The sequence below is a fragment of the Quercus suber genome, unplaced genomic scaffold (assembly GCF_002906115.3).
Source record: "Quercus suber isolate HL8 unplaced genomic scaffold, Cork oak 2.0 scaffold_219, whole genome shotgun sequence".
In the NCBI taxonomy this organism is placed as follows: domain Eukaryota; kingdom Viridiplantae; phylum Streptophyta; class Magnoliopsida; order Fagales; family Fagaceae; genus Quercus; species Quercus suber.
In genome coordinates, this window is record NW_027069677.1 from 721,543 (window position 1) to 742,536 (window position 20,994).

Sequence of the window (20,994 nt, forward strand, 5' to 3'; positions counted from 1 at the left end):
AGAATTTTTTTCAGAATTGCTAGGACTATTTTTCCATATTTTTCTCACTTTTTTTTCCTGGTTTTCTCTTTTTTTTTTCTCCCTATTTCTCTATTTTTCACTCATTTTCAAAAAAAAAAAATAAAAATTGGGGGCTATTTATAGGGGAATGAGGAAATGGGGGGGTATTTCTCCTTAAGCTAGCCTCCCATTTTTGCCACCTCATTAGTTTATTTCGTTTTTTTCTTGATTTCTAGCACAATCTTTGCGTAGTTGTTTGAAGGCCTTTTCTGAGCTCTTTTTTCTTCAAACTTTATATTCCTGAAAAGCTCTGGATGTTGAGTTTCTAATGGTCCTAGCCTTGTTCGATTTGGAGATACGGTCATCAAGATATCGCACTCGGAAGGAAGGTGACACAATGTTGAAAAATTCGGTGACATTTTTTCTTAAAAAAAAAAAAATCATATCTTCCAATCCAAGGTAGGTATCGTCGAGTCCTTTTTATGAAAAAATAGCTAAGACTTTGTTCTTCAAGATGGTCTGGCCGGATTGCTTTAGTTCTTGCCTAATCAGTACAATTTATTGCATGAAGTAAAGTCAAAATCTGCCTGTTTTTCTTGAAAAAGTGAGGATTAAGGTTTTTGGTATTTTGGTGATATCTCATCCGTTTTAATTACGATTTTGGACCGTAAACTATCTTTTTGAAGGGAAAAATATGCCCTACATGATAGTTCAAGATTAAACGTGATCAGACAGTTGGATCAAAAAGTCAACTTTTCGACTATACCTGGTTAGGGTTTTGGCCTTAATTGCTACAACAAGTGGTATTTGAATATTGTGACCCTTTGATCTAATATCCAATCATGTTGTATTTATTTTTTTGGCTTTGAAACTTGTAATTTGCACATTTTTTTTTTCAATTTTCTTTGGATTTTTGGCATTTGTTTTGACACGTGAATCAAGGTCGAACAAAATACGATATCAACATTAAAGGTGCTCATATTATGTGACATTGTCACACGAGTTTCATTTTTTTTAGAGATAATAGAGATATATGAAATAGGGGATAAACAATTAAAAGAGATGTGACTTTCATTATAACCCTACATTAAGTGATAATGATGGAAGAGAAACAACTTACCATTTTTTTGTATGCTGAAAATCAACTAGGTTTAAAGCTGCCTTTATAATCCAACCATATTCATTGCTGATGTCAAATAAGCTTATCTTTGATTTTGTTCAAGAACTTGATATAGGAGAATCTCTATGAATTATTTAGTAGTAATGTACCAAAAACCTACAACAACTCTAGCCACAGTACCACAAAATTCTAGCCTTTCCTCTACCTACTATACGTTTCTTTGGAAGAGAATCACCACAAAGTTGAGAATTTTCAGTGAGGTTAAGTTCATTAAAAACAAAGAAAATTGTGTGCTTGAAGAAATTCTACCTGATAAATATATTTATTGTAATGAAAATTATTGTTGCAATATCTTATTACAGCAAATCAAGTTGTTGGAATAACTTATTGCAATGAAAAATGTTGTTGGAATAACTTATTGCAATGTAAAACGCTGTTGTGATAAATTATTGCAACAAACAATGTCATTGCAATAACAGATTGCTAGAAATTCATTGTTATTAGATCATTCAATCAATATAATCCATACTTATTGTCACAATTGCAATGGCTAGTTTTGTTGCAATAACATTATTTTTAAAATATAAAAAAATTGCCAGGACTTTATTGCATTGATACTTTTTGTTACAATAACCTATTGATTGTTGCAATATCTTATTACAGCAAATCAAGTTGTTGGAATAACTTATTGCAATGAAAAATGTTGTTGGAATAACTTATTGCAATGTAAAACGCTGTTGTGATAAATTATTGCAACAAACAATGTCATTGCAATAACAGATTGCTAGAAATTCATTGTTATTAGATCATTCAATCAATATAATCCATACTTATTGTCACAATTGCAATGGCTAGTTTTGTTGCAATAACATTATTTTTAAAATATAAAAAAATTGCCAGGACTTTATTGCATTGATACTTTTTGTTACAATAACCTATTGTCATAGAGTTTATTACAACAACGCGCAACAAATTTTTTTGTGTTGCAGTAAGATTTATTGCAATGAAAAATGTCATTGTAACAATAAATTTTTTTGTTGCAATAAAATTTGTTGCAATGACTTTATTGTATTGATACTTTTTATTGCAACAAACTCCCCCCAAAACCAACAACAACTCCGAGGGCCATAGTACCACGAAACTCTAAGGTTATAAACTCATCTTCCTTGGCTTGCATGCTAGCATGTCCACTGCTAGCCTTTCCTTTCTCTACTGAACATTTCTTTGGAAGAGGATCACCAAAAAGTTGAGAATTTTCAATAAAGTATAGTTCATTAAAAGAATGAAATTATCTGCTTGAAGGAATTCTACCTGACATATGAGAAGTCCAAGTGACTAAGAAATGTCAAATTAGACATGGTCGAAGGAATTTCACCTGATACATTATTTTGTGAGAGATCAACTGACTCTAATGCTTTCATTTTCCCAAAATTTTATGGTTTCTTTCCCATCAAATGATTTTGAGACCAGTTAAAAAAAATCAATTCAAAAATGTCTAAAATTTCATCAGGAATTGATCCAAAAAAGTTGTTACTTGAAAGTCTATCATGTTAAAAAAGAAAAAAGAAAAAAAAGAAAAAGAAAAAGAAAAGAGGCTCCTTTCATATTTACTCAAATCATTAAAACCATTTCTAAAACTTTTCCTTGGGAATGCCATAGTAGTAAGATTTTTTAAGCAATTGGGTATGGGCCTTGCTGAGCTATTACTGGCAAGATTTGATACCCCAAGAAAAGAAAGTTGGCATATTTGTAGAGATGTAGGACCCTAGAATACATTTGATCTTAGTTTCAGAATTGAAAGAGTTGTCATTTGTCCATTTTAGGGTGGTATGATTCCTGGGAAATGATTATCACCTATATTAATAAGCCTCAGATTTAAGCACTTTTTCAATGATGAAGGAATATTTTTGGAGATGCTATTGTTTAGTAAATGCAATGTTTTGAGTCTGACTAAAGACCCCCATGGAGTAGGGAATACTACCAACCATATTATTGCTCCCTAAGTTCAAATGGGTCAAAGACTGCTAGTATCTTCAATAATGAGAAAGTTCTCTTGATAAGAGATTTTTTGATGCATCTAAGTCTCTAAATTTTTGTTTTTATTCATTTTTTTTTTTGGCACATGAACATGGAAATGGGTCTAGAAAATGAGTTGTTAACTATATTGAGCACTTTGACCTTTGTAGAAAATTTTGGCACCTAACCCTTGAAATGATTAGATCTTAGATTTATTTTAGAAGAATACAACACAATGTCTGATATATCCTATTCTATCTTGTTGTCAGAGAGATTGATGCTGTCAATGTTTGAAATCCAATTCCAAAACCAAGTTAGAAGCTTGCTTGAAATTTTTTTTACATATTTTGGGTTTGACCTATTGCAACAACTTATTTATTTGTAATAGAGGTACATATTGTTTTAACAATTAATTTCATTGCAATACATCATTTATTGCAACAAAAATTTAAAAGTTATTACAGTGATAAAATACTAATGTAATAAATCAACACTTTTTAAATTACTATTGCAATGAAAATGAAGGTAAGTAGTGGGAAGCTGAGAATAATGTTGATTATAATTGTGCAATTGCTAGCTTATGTGATTCTTCTTATTCTTTCATAAAGTACCATTTTTTTAAATAAAAAAAAATTTACTTTGACTTTTTGACCTACCATAACCAGTGTTTCATGAATCCATGTATTATTTGCTGTATCCAAATACTCGAAGTCATCAAGACCATGACTTGATGACTTTAAATATATAAAATATATATTGTGTGATTTTTTTTTTAAAATTATAATAATATTACGGAAATGTTAATGGGCACCGTAAGGTTCTTTTTAAGGATGGGTTATTGTGGGTCTAGCTAATAAAAAATTGGTATGAATTGATGAGAGGTGTTAGTAATATGGTTAGAGTGATAAATGTAACTCAAAAAGTTAGTTCTACTAGCTCGACATCTTATAAAGAGTAAAAAATTTGACATAAAACAAAAAAAATATAACATAAAGCAATTTCTTGATAGGAACCTTATGATGCTCATTAACACTATCCTATTATGCGATTCTTCTTCTTCGTAAAGTACGATTTTTTAAAGCATTTTTTTTTTAATTATAAAAAAGAAAAAACTCTGACTTGTTAACTTACCAATAATAGTGTTTCACAGAATCGTGTATTGTTTACTATGAACGAGAGGAGAAAGCCAATCTCTTAAGGTTAGACTATGGTTTTAAAAACCAGATCGAATAAAGAACTAAAAAGATGATTGGTTTTCTGATAGATGGTCCAATCGGTGATGTCATAACTAAATAATTAATAAAATATATAAATAAACTAAATTTATAATCACTTATAAAATTGGAAAATACATAGATTTTCATAAATTTCATAACATTAAATTTATTTTCTCTTTAATCTTACTCTTTTTTTTTAAAGTTAAACTCTTTAACCTTAATCTTTAAACTATAACCCTAATTATAAATGGATTAAAATTAAAATTTATTTTGTTAACAATTGTATATATCAAAGTTTTTTTTTTTTTTTAATGAGTTATTTGTTTTAAAATATATTTTGATTATGGTGTTTAAGGAAACTTTTATTTTTCTTGGAAGAAAGGACAATTTTCTAAAAGGCTCTTTCTAATCTTTAAAAAAAAAAAAAAAAAAGTTATAAAGGCCCAAGTCACTACAAAAGAATATGAGCCATAGTCCAAAACAATTGATCCTGGTACACACACAAAAGAAACTAGCCTAGACAACATCGTTGAACCGCATTCTCAGCCTCGTCGCATTGGGCAAACCCCTCTGGTTGGCATCAATGGCCCTGAGGGGTCGAGTTCGGGTTCTAACCAGAGCCACCCTTCATCACCTCACTTCAACTCCAAAACCACCACTAAGTTTCCCAACACTAAAATCCCACTCCTTTTCATCAACAACAGCCCCAACTGCTTCTCACCAGTCCCACTACAGGAAACAGATTTCTCTCGCCAATGTCCTCCAAAGGTACGGTTTCCCAACCTCACAACTCCACAGTTTCCTCACAAGACACAGTTTTTTACTCAACATCACTTCACATGAGCCTGAAAACTCTCTGGGTGTTCTCTTAAAACTTAAAATTCCACAGAAATCTTTGGTTTCATTGATATCTGACTGTCCTGGGGTCTTGGAATTTGAGTTCCTTAGGAAGTGGGAAATGGGTTTATCTGAATTCGGGTTTTCGGGTGCTTCCCCGATGATGATCATGAATGTGCTGGAACTTGCTAGGAGATTCCAGTTAGACCCAGATGGATTTTCTAGGAGTATTAAGGTTTTGAGGGGTTTTGGGGTTACTGATGGTACTGTGAGCAGGGTTTTAGAGGGTTTTCCTAGAGTAATTATGATGAATGAGAAGGAAATGCATAGGAGAATTGAATTCTTGATGGTAATTGGGATTCCAAGGAATGAACTTGATCGGGTGTTTCGTTCGTTTCCTAGTATTTTAAGATTTGGGGTTGAAGATAGGTTGAAGCCATTGCTTTCTGAGTTTGGGGGTTTGGGGTTTAGTGAGGATTTGATTAGGAAAGAAATTGTTAGGGAACCGAGAATTCTTGGTATGGAATTGGGAGAACTTTCACGGTGTTTGGAATTGCTGAGGACTTTGAATTGCCGGGAGCCAATCAAGGAGAAAATTTTTATTAAAGGAGCATTTAGAGCTGGGTTTGAAGTGAAACTGAGAGTTGACTGCTTATGCAAACATGGTTTGATTCGGAGAGAAGCTTTTAAGGTGTTGTGGAAAGAGCCAAGATTTATTATATATGAGATTGAGGACATTGAGAAGAAGATTGAGTTTTTGATGCATAGGATGAAATTCAATGTTGGTTGTTTGGTTGATGTTCCTGAGTATTTGGGTGTGAACTTTGAAAAACAGATTGTTCCTCGATACAATGTGATTGAGTATTTGAGAGGAAAAGGTGGGCTCGGTTTCAAATTGCAGTTGAAGGATTTGATAAAGCCAAGTAGGCTTAGATTTTACAATCTTTATGTCAAGCCATATCCAGAGTGTGAAAAAATGTTTGGGAGATTCTCAGGTAGTGTTGAAGTTAAAAGCCAACATCCAGTTGGTCTTTGGAAGCTCTTTCAGCCACAACAGCACTCAGACTCCAAAGAAGATGTGATAAACATGAAATGCTTCATGGAATCACTAGGTTAAAGGAGGAGAGAGAGAAGAGATTGGTCTCATGAAGTGCTTCATGAATCATCTTCGTTATCTGAATTGAAGAGTTCATGATTGAGTTGTTTCTGTTACATTCTCAATGATAAAGTTTGATTTCATAATTATTTTTCTTCTAGTGTTTGGTAAAGGATACACCTGCATTGTATGAGAATGTATTCTGCGGACATTTCCTGACTTGGCTTTTGATAGATGCTCTTTTGGATGCATGCAAACCTCTTGTTGAAGTAGCAGGAATACATCACTGTTGGGACTTAACTTACTACCCGTGAAGGAAAATTGGTGGCGTGCTTGCTGATATGCATGCTAGTTAAATGAATGGCTGATATAACATTGGATGAGCAAGGGACTAGACGAAGTGGATTACAAGCAACTTCAGGAAAGTAAGCTGTGGGGCTGAAATTTCTGGTTCTTTTCTCAATGTTGCTGATTTACTTAGCTCGTAGTTGTCACAGAAACTAGTTTGCAATATGAATCCTCCTCCTGCTTCATAATATTTGAAGCACATTGTACCGTTCAGACCTTAACATTCTTTATGCAAAAGAGGGTGGCAATCAGCAAAAATTGGATGCTGTGCTACTCATTTACTGACCCTGACAGAATGCATCTTGTGGCATGTACTGTACATTATACTTGATTTAGCAAATTAATTTGTAATTGTACATATAAGAAAGAAGACTGTAATTTTAATAAGACTGTTTATGTCTTGCACTTAGGGAATATTGCTCGAGCAGATCAACTTTTTGCCCTTCATTTCTTCTGGATATATATATATATATAGAGAGAGAGAGAGAGAGAGAGAGAGAGATGCACACATTGTGTAACTCGGAACATTGGCAATGTCCTCTTAATGGCCACTGAATAAACTACCAAATAAATTTCTGGTGGTGGTAGAGGCAGATTTGCCTACTGTCCCTGCGAAACCCCATGCGAAAGCCTGCTTAACGCTTGGTCTAAGCCTAGTCCAAAGGCTGAGCAAGCAGCCTTGTTATTCTAATTAAGCCAAAATGCTCGTCATTGCCATGGATCATTTCGAGCAATATGGCTACCATTTACGCCTCTTACCATCTACCTTCTATTCTACACTAGGATGACAAATGAGTGGCACTTGCCATATAAGGTCTGTTATGGTTAACCTCTCTACGACTAGAGCTACAGGGTCTTCTCCACCATGGGTGGTTGACCTTGGGTCCAGTCTGAGTAGCGTCCTTTCTTTGCCCATCCCTTACCTTACTCGCTTGCACTAGCAGCAAAGATTACCCTTGCATTCAAAATAGAATTCTGTTCCAAAGTAGGTTCTGTTGAGATGTGAAGTCTAGTGGTGAAGGTGGGATTGGTTCTTGATAACGGCTTGATTTGCGAAGAGTACTATACTACTATGTGCCATGCAGAAGAAAACGCACATTAAAATTAAAATGCTACCAGGTTTATTACTCTATTTAACTTGATTGTTTTCCAACCTTGCTTATACATAATTATGTTCCAAAACTAAATTTCAGTTTTGGTTCCTTCTTCTTGTCTCCTCACTAATGCAGTGTAGACAGTGTCATTGGCGATAAGCTCATCATGAGTGCCACTTTCAACTATCTGACCATCAGAAACAACTGCCACAATGTTTGCACTTTTAACAGTTGACAGCCTATGAGCTATTACCAAAACAGTCCTTCCCTTCATCAAAGAATCCATAGCATCCTATAAGGTACACAGAACATGAGAAATTGTGAATTTATTGCATAAATTTATTGCATAAACTCACAAATCACGAAGACTAAACTTTGTTGTTAGCAGACCAATATAAAGAATTTTGAAGATAATTTGTGATGCTCACCTGTACTAGGTATTCACTTTCAGAATCCAAAGCACTTGTGGCTTCATCTATGAGGAGAATTCTTGGGTTCATCAGCAGGGCTCTTGCAATTGCTACTCTCTGTTTCTGACCTCCAGAAAGCCTTACTTCACGTTCTCCGACAAATGTTTGGTATTTGTCTGGAAACTTTGATATGAATTCATGTGCATTGGCCATTTTCTGCAATTCTCACCATTAAGATAGTCAGTACTGAAGGTTTTATACTTTTTAATTAGAAGGTAGGATACTGGGTAAGAAATGATGTTAAATCTTACAGCTACATTTTCCAAATCAATACTGTTGACTTTGCCATCAAATCCATAGGCTATGTTCTCTATGGAGTAGTTGAATAGAACAGGCCCCTTGGTGCGGACACCACATGATGGCACACCCGTGGAGATTATCCTTATCATTTATGTTATCTTTATTTGGGTTTATCTTTAGTATTGGACTAGTATTTGAGATTGTTTAGGATTATAATATTAGTGTTTGAGATTGTTTAGGATTTGTTTAGGAGAGTTTATCTTTATCATTATGATTCCTGAAAGCTGTATATAAAGCTCCAGATGGTTCCTTTTGTAGGTTACAGATTATTATTATTTTTATCGAGATTATTTGCGTATTTGTTTGGTAGTGATTCCAAACACCTTAGATTAAAATGCTACCAGGTTTATTACTCTATTTAACTTGATTGTTTTCCAACCTTGCTTATACATAATTATGTTCCAAAACTAAATTTCAGTTTTGGTTCCTTCTTCTTGTCTCCTCACTAATGCAGTGTAGACAGTGTCATTGGCGATAAGCTCATCATGAGTGCCACTTTCAACTATCTGACCATCAGAAACAACTGCCACAATGTTTGCACTTTTAACAGTTGACAGCCTATGAGCTATTACCAAAACAGTCCTTCCCTTCATCAAAGAATCCATAGCATCCTATAAGGTACACAGAACATGAGAAATTGTAAATTTATTGCATAAATTTATTGCATAAACTCACAAATCACGAAGACTAAACTTTGTTGTTAGTAGACCAATATAAAGAATTTTGAAGATAATTTGTGATGCTCACCTGTACTAGGTATTCACTTTCAGAATCCAAAGCATTTGTGGCTTCATCTATGAGGAGAATTCTTGGGTTCATCAGCAGGGCTCTTGCAATTGCTACTCTCTGTTTCTGACCTCCAGAAAGCCTTACTCCACGTTCTCCGACAAATGTTTGGTATTTGTCTGGAAACTTTGATATGAATTCATGTGCATTGGCCATTTTCTGCAATTCTCACCATTAAGATAGTCAGTACTGAAGGTTTTATACTTTTTAATTAGAAGGTAGGATACTGGGTAAGAAATGATGTTAAATCTTACAGCTACATTTTCCAAATCAATACTGTTGACTTTGCCATCAAATCCATAGGCTATGTTCTCTATGGAGCAGTTGAATAGAACAGGCCCCTGGCTCACAATACTGATCTACACGGTATAAAAGCAAAGTCTATTATATGATAATCTTCGAGAGGTTAAAAGTGAATAATGCATAATAGTGATGATTTGAAAGAATATTGAACTCTCCATCTTATGCCTGGAGAAAATGATCTAGAAATGAAATTGAATACATTTTATGGGGTGTGTTTTTGAATATGTAGAAGCTTAAATTGTAGTGTGTTTATGAATATGTAGAAGCAATAGGATTTAATCAACATTACCTTTCTGTGTAGATGTTCATGTGATATCTCGACGAGAGGAACCCCATTAAGAAGAATCTTTCCCTTGATTGGGTCATAAAACCTTTCAATCAAGTTTGTTATTGTCGTCTGCAGGAAACAATGAATTAAATGCATGAGTAGTAATAAGTATACCTAGTCCTGTTTCAGTTCAGAATGTCATTTAAAGGTTCTGAAAAACATGGTAACAATATGAACCAAAGAACGTATGAACATAAAAAGTTATAGAACTATTACTTTTCTGCCACCGCTAGGACCAACAAGAGCAACCTTTGAGCCAGGCTGCAGTTTTAAAGTTACTCCCTGTTATTCACAGAACATAATAAATCATTTATCAGCACAAAATCAGTTTTCTATAAAGAAATGTATGTAGTGACACATAAGAAGTAATTAAAGCAAAAAAGATTACCTTTAGTATCATATGGTTAGGGTGGGATGGATAGGCAAACCAGACATCGTCCAACTCCAGTTCGCCGTCTTGACCACTACAATCACAGTTCACAGATAGTTCATATCATCGACATGTACTTTAGGAGAATGATTCTTTCCCTCTTTTCAGGAAAACTATGCATGTATTCTTTGCAATTCCTTGTTTAATCAATGAAATGTAATAATCTAATCTAACAGTTTTGGGGAATTAATTTACATTACTTTTAACATAAAATATGGAAATTGATGAGAAAATACTGCTAAAAATAAACTAATGGTAGAAATTATATTCCTGAGTAGAATGGAGAAATGAAATTGACTGGTTTTGGGTAAACATTATTTCATGTTGGGACCTGTGGCCCCTTCAAGGATGAGACATGCAATGACCATACTAATGAGGAATGTAAGCAAAGATTCATATTAGACAAGGCCAGCCCTAGGCCTATACCAATGGGGAATGTAAGCAAAGATTCATATTAGTCTATTAGATATCTGTAAATGATTGTCAAATTTACAATCTATATGATTTTATAGATAAACACGTACACATCAGTGAATTTTCAAGAAAATCATACAAAACTCTTATCATGATTGCCAAATATTGATTTAATAGGAAAGACTCTTTTATTGTATCCTACACCATAACTCTGCACCAGTAATGATGCCTCGTGCCTTACACCACTCCAAAGATGCACAAATTCTCTCATATTAGAATATGTATTACTGGAAAATTAGAGCAAGATCTAAGCAAGAAACAAACCCCAGAGGACACTTATTTCCAGGCATAGGCATAGGTGATACATGGTCCAATTCTGCTAGGCCCTACTGCTTTCATTACAATGGTGTATAACCCTGACAGTCCATATACAGTGGATCCAACTGTAGGTAGAAGATAGTTGAACGCAGTCAAGAAAATTTAAGAACCTTTACAACCATATAAAAGGGTCTTACCCAGTGCACAAGGCTTCTGCTTTTGCGGGAGATCTTTACAACTAGACAATTATACTTAAATCTGCAACAACTTGATGATACACCCAACTTCATATAAGAATAGTGATGCCTCCATTTGCATTAAAAAAATTGCAAATGGCATGGAATTTACCTGTAAAACTATAAAGAATGAATGATGTAAGAGCACCTGTGGTTAAGGAACCTGCGATTGTCATATTAGCTCCAAAAATCACTCCTATGATAACTGACAGTGATGATGCTGCATTTAGTCCTCCAATAAACAGTACACTGACTTTCTGTGGCAGCAAAGAAATTGAACTTCAAAGAGAGAGAGAGAGAGAGAACACAAGGGAAATCACCATTGTTGAAGTCCAAGCTTGAAAGTCTCATCAACCTTCTCAGAGTAGCATGTTATCTCATATCCTTCTTGTGCAAAAGATCTCACTGTGCGTATGCACCAAAAGATTCCTAAACAACAATAGCACATCGAATATCATCTCTTCGTTTGATAACACCCACTCATAGGTATCATCATGTCATCAAAATATCTTATTGATTGAGGTTTTTGATCAACATAATCTTTCTACGTTTCATAAGTGAAAATAACAAACTTTTATTGCATAAATATACCTCAGCAATTGAAGAAGCTTCTGCAGCTGCAGCTTGAGTCTTACTGGAGAGTTCAGTAAGGAAAAGGCCAAATTTGTGTACAGCAACAGAAAGAGCCGGCACAACAGCCAGAACAAACACTAAGAATTAATGATTGGTGAGGATAAGTCTCCTGGACTCTTGATAAAATAAATCAATTTCAAGTACTATCGTTTCAATGATCAAGTTTTTACATGTTAGTTTCCATGATGTTACAAACATGAAGCTAAGACCAATGAAAGCAGTTGCAAGACTTCTTAGGGCCTCAGAAAGACTGGTAGTTGCAGCACTTTTTATGATCTGAGTATCCTGGGACAGTCTACTAAGGAGCTCTCCAGTTTGAGTGATATCAAAGAAGGCTATTTCCTGCAAAACTCATAAACCATAGTATCAGGAACTTATATGCCACAAAGTATGACAAATAAACAAAGTAAAAAAAACCATCCCTCAGCAGCCAAATGGAATATAAATACAAGCAAACATAATAAAAAATTGTTGAGACTAACATTTTACCCGGTGAACAAGGTGACTAAATAGGTTCTTTCTTAACTGGGCAACGACCCTTTCACTAGCAGAAGAAAAAAACCATGTTCAAAGTGCTGAAGAAATTGCTCTGATAAGAAGTCTGGAATAGTTAGTGATCTATTTGTAAACCCACACAAATCTTTATTTTCTTAATTGCTTATTACACACACCCAGTGGGTCTTGAACCCACGATCTCACCCTCCACCTAACTCTTACAAATGGAGGAAATGTCATTTGAACTGGAGCTTATGCACAATCCCATAAAAATCTTTATGCAGTTAGTTTCGATTGGATAGAACTATTTGGATAACTAAAATCCAGTAAATCAACAAAGCAAACTTCTGTGAATCTAACGCCAATTTATTGATTACATGTTGGAACTTTCCAACTTTAAATGCTATCTGCAGATCATAATAAACCCATAGGAATTCTATTCTGATCACATTCTTGCTATTAAACAGGATGAAGAAATGAAGCAAGCAATATATCTATTTAGGGAGGAGCCAGATGAAGTAAGCATTTTATGGATAGAATAGCAAGGGTCAAAAAGCAAGCAGTGTTCATACCCGACTATGATAATCAAAAAGATTTCAACTATGGTGTTTTTGACAGCATCATAAGCTTCAGCTTTCTGTTCAGGTGTTTTGATATCTCCTGATACAATGTCAATTATTTTCCCACCAAATTTTGGCTGCAGCAGGAACAATGCAATGTATAAATCAAGATGTCTTAACAACAGCTTGAACAATCCAAGGTAAAGATACGGCTCCAATACAAAGATTACATACAATCAGTAAACTTGTAGTGGACGCAATCAACAGAGCAAATGTTGCAATTATTAGCCTCCTTGCATCAGGCTTTGCCTGTAATATGATGAGACTTTAACTATTTAACATTCTCAAAGACTGGCTCTAGATTAACTAATAATAACCAAAATATATGTACTTACAAGTGAAATAACCCTACAAAATCCCACATATGCAGCCTGAAATTTTCAAGGTTTAAGTCACTAACTTAAGTTGAATCAGTGATATAGACATTATATAATGATTTCAAGATCTATCAGAAGCTGCAATTACCGGTGTTGCATCCCCATGCTCAAGGTCTGTCAATTGACGATCTGTCGAGGCATCATTCCTCATTCTCCCTCGCTATTTAAGATTAAAAAAAAATAGTATTAACAGGCTCAGAAATATTGGTAAGTGTCACCTAGACTTGGATGAATATGAATCCAGAAAACTTACAAAAAATTAGAAGAATCATTTCACTAGAAAGAAAAAATGTGGACCCAAATAGGTGACTCAGATGAAATTTCTACTCCCCATAAATAAACACATGGTAAGCATCAAGCAAGAAGCTCAAGAATGTGTCTTCTTCTGTTGGAACTATATGCAAAGGTAAAAACATATGTATTCTTTCATGTTCTTATTTGATACAGGCTGAAAGGCAAATTGAATGAAATTCAAGAAACAAAAACACTTATTAACACTTTACACTTGTAAGCACCGAAGAATACAAGAGTATGTTGTAGACGAAATAAAAACATTAGCACAATTTACCATTAAATCATCCACTAAAATCAGAAAGCCCATACAACTGCGAATTTGCAATGCAATTAACATGCATGCATTCCGTAACGAAGTTAAATCTAAAAGCCATCAAACAAAACTACATTCTGCATGTAATCAGAATGTGGTACTAACAAACGGTATAAAGGTTGTGTTTGGCATTGGCTTAAAATACCAGTTTTTTTTTATTATTTAGCTTAATTTTGCTACTATTCATGAATCTTATTGCACTTTTTTGATATTTTCATGAGTCTTGTTGTACTATTTCAATTAACTTTTAGTTTTATCTATGGTACTTTTAGCACAAAATTTTTAGTTTTAGCTAAATAAGCTGTTCCAAATGGGCTCAAAGCTAACACAGAAGCAAAAAAGAAAAACAAAATGTACAACCCACCAAACAAAACTTAGAATAACAACATATATAAGAAAATGTGACAAGGGCTACAAAGGAAATCAAAATAAAATGAAACCCAATAGCTGAAATACAAAATAAATGAGATGAAGAGGCAGTAAAGGGTCAGAAGATGGCTTACTCTTACTCCCCTCTCTAACAGAGGACCTCTCTCATCACTTTCCACACTGTACACTTTCTGAGAGTGGGGTCAGTCTAACAGGTAACAGTCTCTCAAAGACACAGTCTCAGGTTCCAAGATAACTGTGGAAGTGAAACGACTAAAGGACAGGTTCGTGGATGAAACTTCCCAAGTATGAGTATTACATAAAGACAGCGTTGTTTTTACTCTTGAGGTTGGATCATGATTTGTCTTTTACCTTTTTTTTCTTCTTTTTTCAACTCATACAAACGATTATTATACGCAGGTGTGGACAGAGTGTCTGTGTGTGTAAGCGTCACGTTATTTCAGATTTCTAAATTATAATTAAAATTGTGTTTTCAAAACATAATTTATAAGGTTGTATATGTTCAAATGTGTGTACAACAAACATTAATCTATTTTTAAGCATATACATTATACATTATATGCATATGTACAATATGACATGTCACTAGCGAGACAAATATATCATACGAGAATATGTTGGCATTTACAAAAGATGTTGGCATTTTGGCTTGTTGGGCAACTCCAAATGGGCGTTATTGGGCAGTCCGCTAATTCTAACAAACCTAATCCTAGAGTTTGGTATAGACCGTTTAAATGTGGGGTTTGGTTAACAGGCATCTTTACGGTATTTGTTAATAGATTATTTTAGAAAAATTTTAATACCACTTATATGAGAAGTATAATTTTTTTTTTCCATATTATAAAAATATTTTCAAAACTAATGTTTTTATGACATCTGTTAATTTTCCCTATAACTAAATTGATACTTTTTAGTGTTTTTAATGAAAACATCCATAATTCAAATCTATTTCCCTACTATGGGTGTACGGCCCCGCACTTATGGGTTGCATGACTTGCTTTCTCTTTCATTGTGAGTTGCCATCAGGTTTAGGTCCAGGAATCAAATTGGGCCTCTTACATGGGTCTACATATTAAAGTCTAAGTTCGAATTTAAGGTATGAGAATGGGAAGGTGTTAGACACCCAATCCCACTCGGCCTGTGGACCGTAAATGTTGATAAGCTATATTTAAGTAAGGAGATTATTAACAAAGCCCAAAATTCTTAATTATGCAATCAAATCAATTAAATATACAAGACAAATATCTCACATCTTGACATAAAGGGAAACAAATTCAAACCAAATATCAATCGAATATATCAAGTCAAATATCCAATTAAACCCAAATCAAATATTACATAATAAAATTATACATTTAAAAGGAAAAATCCTATTTTAAACATGTTAAATATATCATGGAAAGCAGGGCCGGCCCTAGGCCTAGGCCAATTAGGCCGTTGCCTAGGGCCTCCCCCACTAAAGAAAGGCCCCAAATTTGGGGGACAAAAAATATTTTTTTATTTTGTATATATAAAAAAATTGGGAAAGAGAGATAGAGATAGAGATAAGTCAAATTTAAGAAGGCCCAAAGAATTAAATAATGCTAGAGATAGAGATAAGTTAAATTTAAATAAATAGGTCTTACAAATAGACATGTTACTAATCACAAATAATTCAAATAGGCCTCATGTGACTGATCTCATTCGTTACAACATTAGTTTGTATTAAAATTTGTTATAACTTTAGCATTTTCTCCCAAAAAAAAAATTCATATTAAAAAGTTAAAAAAAAATGAATTTCTTTTTTTAAAAAGTTATATATTATATGAAATGCCATTTAAATATTATTTAAGTGATAAAATAAATGCCCCATTTGAAGATTTCGCCTTAGACCTCCAAAATGTTTGGGCCAGCCCTGATGGAAAGTCAAGGAGAAAATCATTGCAAATTAAGCGGTCTAACCTAATCAGAGTCAAACATAATAAACAAACATGGAAAGTATTACAACAAATCAATCATGCAATTAAAACAAAGATTCTGCATTTTCTATGTCAACATGTGTGCGCATGGAGAAGGATGTGTACACATCTTTACACGCATGTGTATGCACCTTCAAGCATGAGCGCACATATTCACTCAAAAACACAAATCCAGAATAAAATCCCATTTTCAAATAGATTCACAATTTCATATATATATATATATATATATATATCAATTCAACTCTTCATTCAATACATGGTGAGACACAACAAATCAAAATTAAACAAATCAAATCATATTTCTAAGCATGCATAAATCTCATATTAAACCAAGAACAACAAAACATAAATCAAAGCATGTTCATCAAATTAATCATTCATCAACCTATTCATTTTAATCTTTATTCCAAACACAACATATCACAACATGTCATAACCAGCTAAATCAAATCCTAATTCTACACATGCATAATAACTCAAATCTACATAAGAACAACAAACATAAGCATATTAATGTTCACATATATATCAACCTATTCATATTTAAGACAGAATTAAACACAAAGGATTATGACTAAACAAATAAAAAATAAACGCTAAACATGTTAGATCTACTCAATAAAAAAAAAAAAAAAAAAAGCAAAAATAAATCCAAAATAATATTTCATATGTTTCATATTGAACGAGAAATCAAATAAAAAGATGCGCACACACACACACACATATATATATATATATAATAAGTTAATGAATAAAACAAAAATGAAATATAGAAGATTATCCATGTTGTCGTGAATTAATATATGATGCAGTTTTTAGCGTAGAGAAGTGGATGATGGATCATTGTCGTTCCTTGTATCTGGCTTCCTAAGCACCGACAATGCACCTCTCATCCATTGTCCCTCTATTTGCCAGCAACGTGTAGGAGTTGCTTAATACCTTTTTCCTTATATATATAAAATATTCGTGGAAAATATTAACACACTTGAGACTTCATTTCATATTAACAGTTAAAAAAGATTAAAGTTTTTTAAAAAAAGTTACAAGGATTGTGTGCTAATAGACAGCTAAAATTTCTTGTAGTTAAATAAGATATTTGAGGGTTCAAACTCTACTTTTACTAAAATTTGATTAGTATCTTAGTTGGATATAAATAGCAATTATCATGGAACGGATTTTATAAATTAAAATTCTATTGTATCCGTGCAATAAAAAAGGATTGTGTGCTAACATCAAGGGGGTTTTATTTTTTAACATTTTCTAATATGTATATATATTATACTATACTATTGATCCATGAGGTTTCAAAGATGTATAAAAGGAAGTTATCCTAGCCTTCGACCAACTATTTTACTCTTTACCCAAGATATTCTTTGAAAACACATAAACCAATAGTGTGATGTATTAAATTTGCAATCTCCTAGATTACGTCACATGACTCACATTTCAAACCAATAAACCCACCATATAGATACTCCCTTGTAGGTACCTTTTTTTAGAGAACATTTTAATATTTACTAAAAGCGATCATCATTTTAAATTTTCTGATAAAGATGCTCTCAACAAGCAAAAGATCATATTAAAAAAAAAAAAAAAAAAAAAAAAAAAAAAAAAAAAAAAACCTCCACTCCCTTTAGTACAAAGTATAAAACTATATTTCAAATATTTAATAAAAAATTTTGGATTAAATTGCTCCGAACTTCAAATAAAATTAAAACTTGGCATGCATAATAAGCACGAAGGGATTGAGATGCATATTACCTAAACGGTGCAATTGGTATAACTTCTAGTGCAAGTTAGTTAAGGGTTTGACTTATAACAGTGTGTTAGCGATTAAAAGACTTACCATCATTTTCATGGCCAATTAGTTAACATCAGAGCAATTAAAATATCAGTGGTTGTGTCTTTTGAAATTATGTATCGAAGTGGTTATGTCTCAATAAAGTGATTGTTGGTGTGGGTGTGTTCTAAACGCTTTCACACATGGAGATAATTAGCTGCTTGCTTATATACTAAAATATTTCCAGCAGCGATTAGGCCCCTTATTTATGGGTCGTTTGTTTGTGATTGTCTCAACCATGAGGACTTTTGCCAAATCGAAGTTTTGTTCTGTGATTTAATTAGCAGCTAGTANGATTGTGTGCTAACATCAAGGGGGTTTTTTTTTTTAACATTTTCTAATATGTATATATATTATACTATACTATTGATCCATGAGGTTTCAAAGATGTATAAAAGGAAGTTATCCTAGCCTTCGACCAACTATTTTACTCTTTACCCAAGATATTCTTTGAAAACACATAAACCAATAGTGTGATGTATTAAATTTGCAATCTCCTAGATTACGTCACATGACTCACATTTCAAACCAATAAACCCACCATATAGATACTCCCTTGTAGGTACCTTTTTTTAGAGAACATTTTAATATTTACTAAAAGCGATCATCATTTTAAATTTTCTGATAAAGATGCTCTCAACAAGCAAAAGATCATATTAAAAAAAAAAAAAAAAAAAAAAAAAAAAAAAAAAAAAAAACCTCCACTCCCTTTAGTACAAAGTATAAAACTATATTTCAAATATTTAATAAAAAATTTTGGATTAAATTGCTCCGAACTTCAAATAAAATTAAAACTTGGCATGCATAATAAGCACGAAGGGATTGAGATGCATATTACCTAAACGGTGCAATTGGTATAACTTCTAGTGCAAGTTAGTTAAGGGTTTGACTTATAACAGTGTGTTAGCGATTAAAAGACTTACCATCATTTTCATGGCCAATTAGTTAACATCAGAGCAATTAAAATATCAGTGGTTGTGTCTTTTGAAATTATGTATCGAAGTGGTTATGTCTCAATAAAGTGATTGTTGGTGTGGGTGTGTTCTAAACGCTTTCACACATGGAGATAATTAGCTGCTTGCTTATATACTAAAATATTTCCAGCAGCGATTAGGCCCCTTATTTATGGGTCGTTTGTTTGTGATTGTCTCAACCATGAGGACTTTTGCCAAATCGAAGTTTTGTTCTGTGATTTAATTAGCAGCTAAGTGGACTTTTAGGTGCTACATACGTAGTTCTAAGCTATAAGAGCGGCAATGCTAGATGACAACAGCTAACCTACGTCAATGCTAATAAGTGACCAAGTTGATTAAATTGAGCTAGAAATAAAGTATTTAGAGGCTAAAAGCTAGCGAAAGTTAACTACGTACAATGGAGGAAATGAAATTTTAACTGTTATGATCTTAATGTCCTACATAGATTAAATGTAAGTCTAACTATGTGTATATATACTCTTCAACACTCTTTTTTTGCAAGCCAATTTTGAAAGGACAATTTTACCCATGGGTCCCACTATGGACAAAGCCCCTTAGACCAAAAGGATTAGGTTTCCCTATGTTGGTTAGATTTGTATGTTTCTTCTTATGGGAAAAAATTGCCAAATTTCCTTTTTGGGCAAACTAAGCAGCGTTTTGCCATATTTTTCAAACTAATTAGGAAAATGTCTCTCTTTTGAAAATCGATTTTCTCAAAATCGAGTTAGGCCCTATAGCGGCGTTTTTAAGGAACCTATAGTGACGTTTTCAGGATCTATAGTGGCGTTTTGTAACTCAATTTATATGAAATCAAGTTATAGGTAAAAAAAATTTAAAAATTGCCTATAACTCAATTTAATGGAAGCCAAGTTACAAAAAGTCACTATAGGTCCTTAAAAACACCGCTATATGGCTCCAATTTTATTTTTTATAACTCGATTTTGAGAAAATCGAGTTTCAAAAGAATGTCATTTCCCTAATTAGTTTTAAAAATAGGACAAAACGCTACTTAGTTTGCCCAAAAATGGTATTTAGCAATTTTGTCCCTTTTTATGTCACAACTTATAATTTGTCTATATCTAGAACAATACTTCTTTTTTTGAATAATTTGATAGGTGAGTGAAACACCTCATTTTGTACCCAATTAATAAACTTTAGTCTCTGGCCCAATGATAAGTGTAAACACCTCATTTTGTACCTAGTTACTAAACTTTAGTTTTTTTGAAAATGATGCTGAAAATTGTCAATTTCTCACTATTTTGATCATAACTTTTGAAGCACAAATAATTTTTGAGTGAGGTTTGTTTCATTGGAAAGTAGACATCTTGCACTTAAATTTGAACATAACTTTTGCGTAATTTGCATTTAAATTGAGTGAGTTATGGTCATTTGACATTAGGCCAATAGTGCAGTGAAATTTAAGGTTCTGTGCACGCATGTTTGGAAGCATGCATGTGCATGCTCAAGTATGCACGTGCATGCTCGGTTCCAGAACCTCAGAAACTCAGTTTTAAGGGCCTAAAGCTTCATTCTTTGATGGAGCTAGGCCCCTAGACCCTTAGGAACGTCCAAAACTCTCCCAAAAGCCTTGAAAACCTTAATTTACTCATTTAAATACAACCTTATGCCTCCAACTCCAAACCCTAGCTAGAAAGAGACTTTTTTTCTCCAAAACTAATCCAAGAACACTTTTACATTCTAATCTTCTGCAGTTATAGCACTATGCGTTTTTAGTTCTTCAAAAACTTTCTCTATTAGTCATTAGGGTAGAAACTACTTTCTAA

At 33.3% G+C, this 20,994-nt stretch overlaps 2 protein-coding genes and 1 long non-coding RNA gene across 3 annotated transcripts; 2 read left to right on the forward strand and 1 right to left on the reverse strand.

The window, feature by feature from the left end:
- Positions 1-4,832: 4,832 nt before the first annotated feature.
- On the forward strand, positions 4,833-7,043 carry LOC112009802 (transcription termination factor MTERF15, mitochondrial). Its single transcript, XM_024042142.2, has one exon. The coding sequence runs from the start codon at positions 4,937-4,939 to the stop codon at positions 6,305-6,307; it is 1,371 nt and encodes a 456-aa protein (XP_023897910.2). The 5' UTR covers positions 4,833-4,936; the 3' UTR covers positions 6,308-7,043.
- Positions 7,044-7,739: 696 nt separating this feature from the next.
- Positions 7,740-10,408, reverse strand: LOC112009804 (ABC transporter B family member 25-like; the record flags this gene model as incomplete). The annotated part of the gene is made up of 8 exons (XM_065779845.1): positions 7,740-8,020; positions 8,157-8,354; positions 8,945-9,109; positions 9,246-9,443; positions 9,539-9,643; positions 9,877-9,984; positions 10,132-10,197; positions 10,304-10,408. Coding segments are annotated over 8 exons (1,149 nt in total), but the record flags the coding sequence as incomplete, so codon positions are not given.
- A 1,221-nt stretch (positions 10,409-11,629) lies between these two features.
- LOC136070232 (uncharacterized) lies at positions 11,630-13,025 on the forward strand. Its single transcript, XR_010631525.1, has 3 exons — positions 11,630-11,799; positions 11,910-12,040; positions 12,909-13,025. It is a non-coding gene; the product is annotated as an uncharacterized LOC136070232 (long non-coding RNA).
- Positions 13,026-20,994: the final 7,969 nt, after the last annotated feature.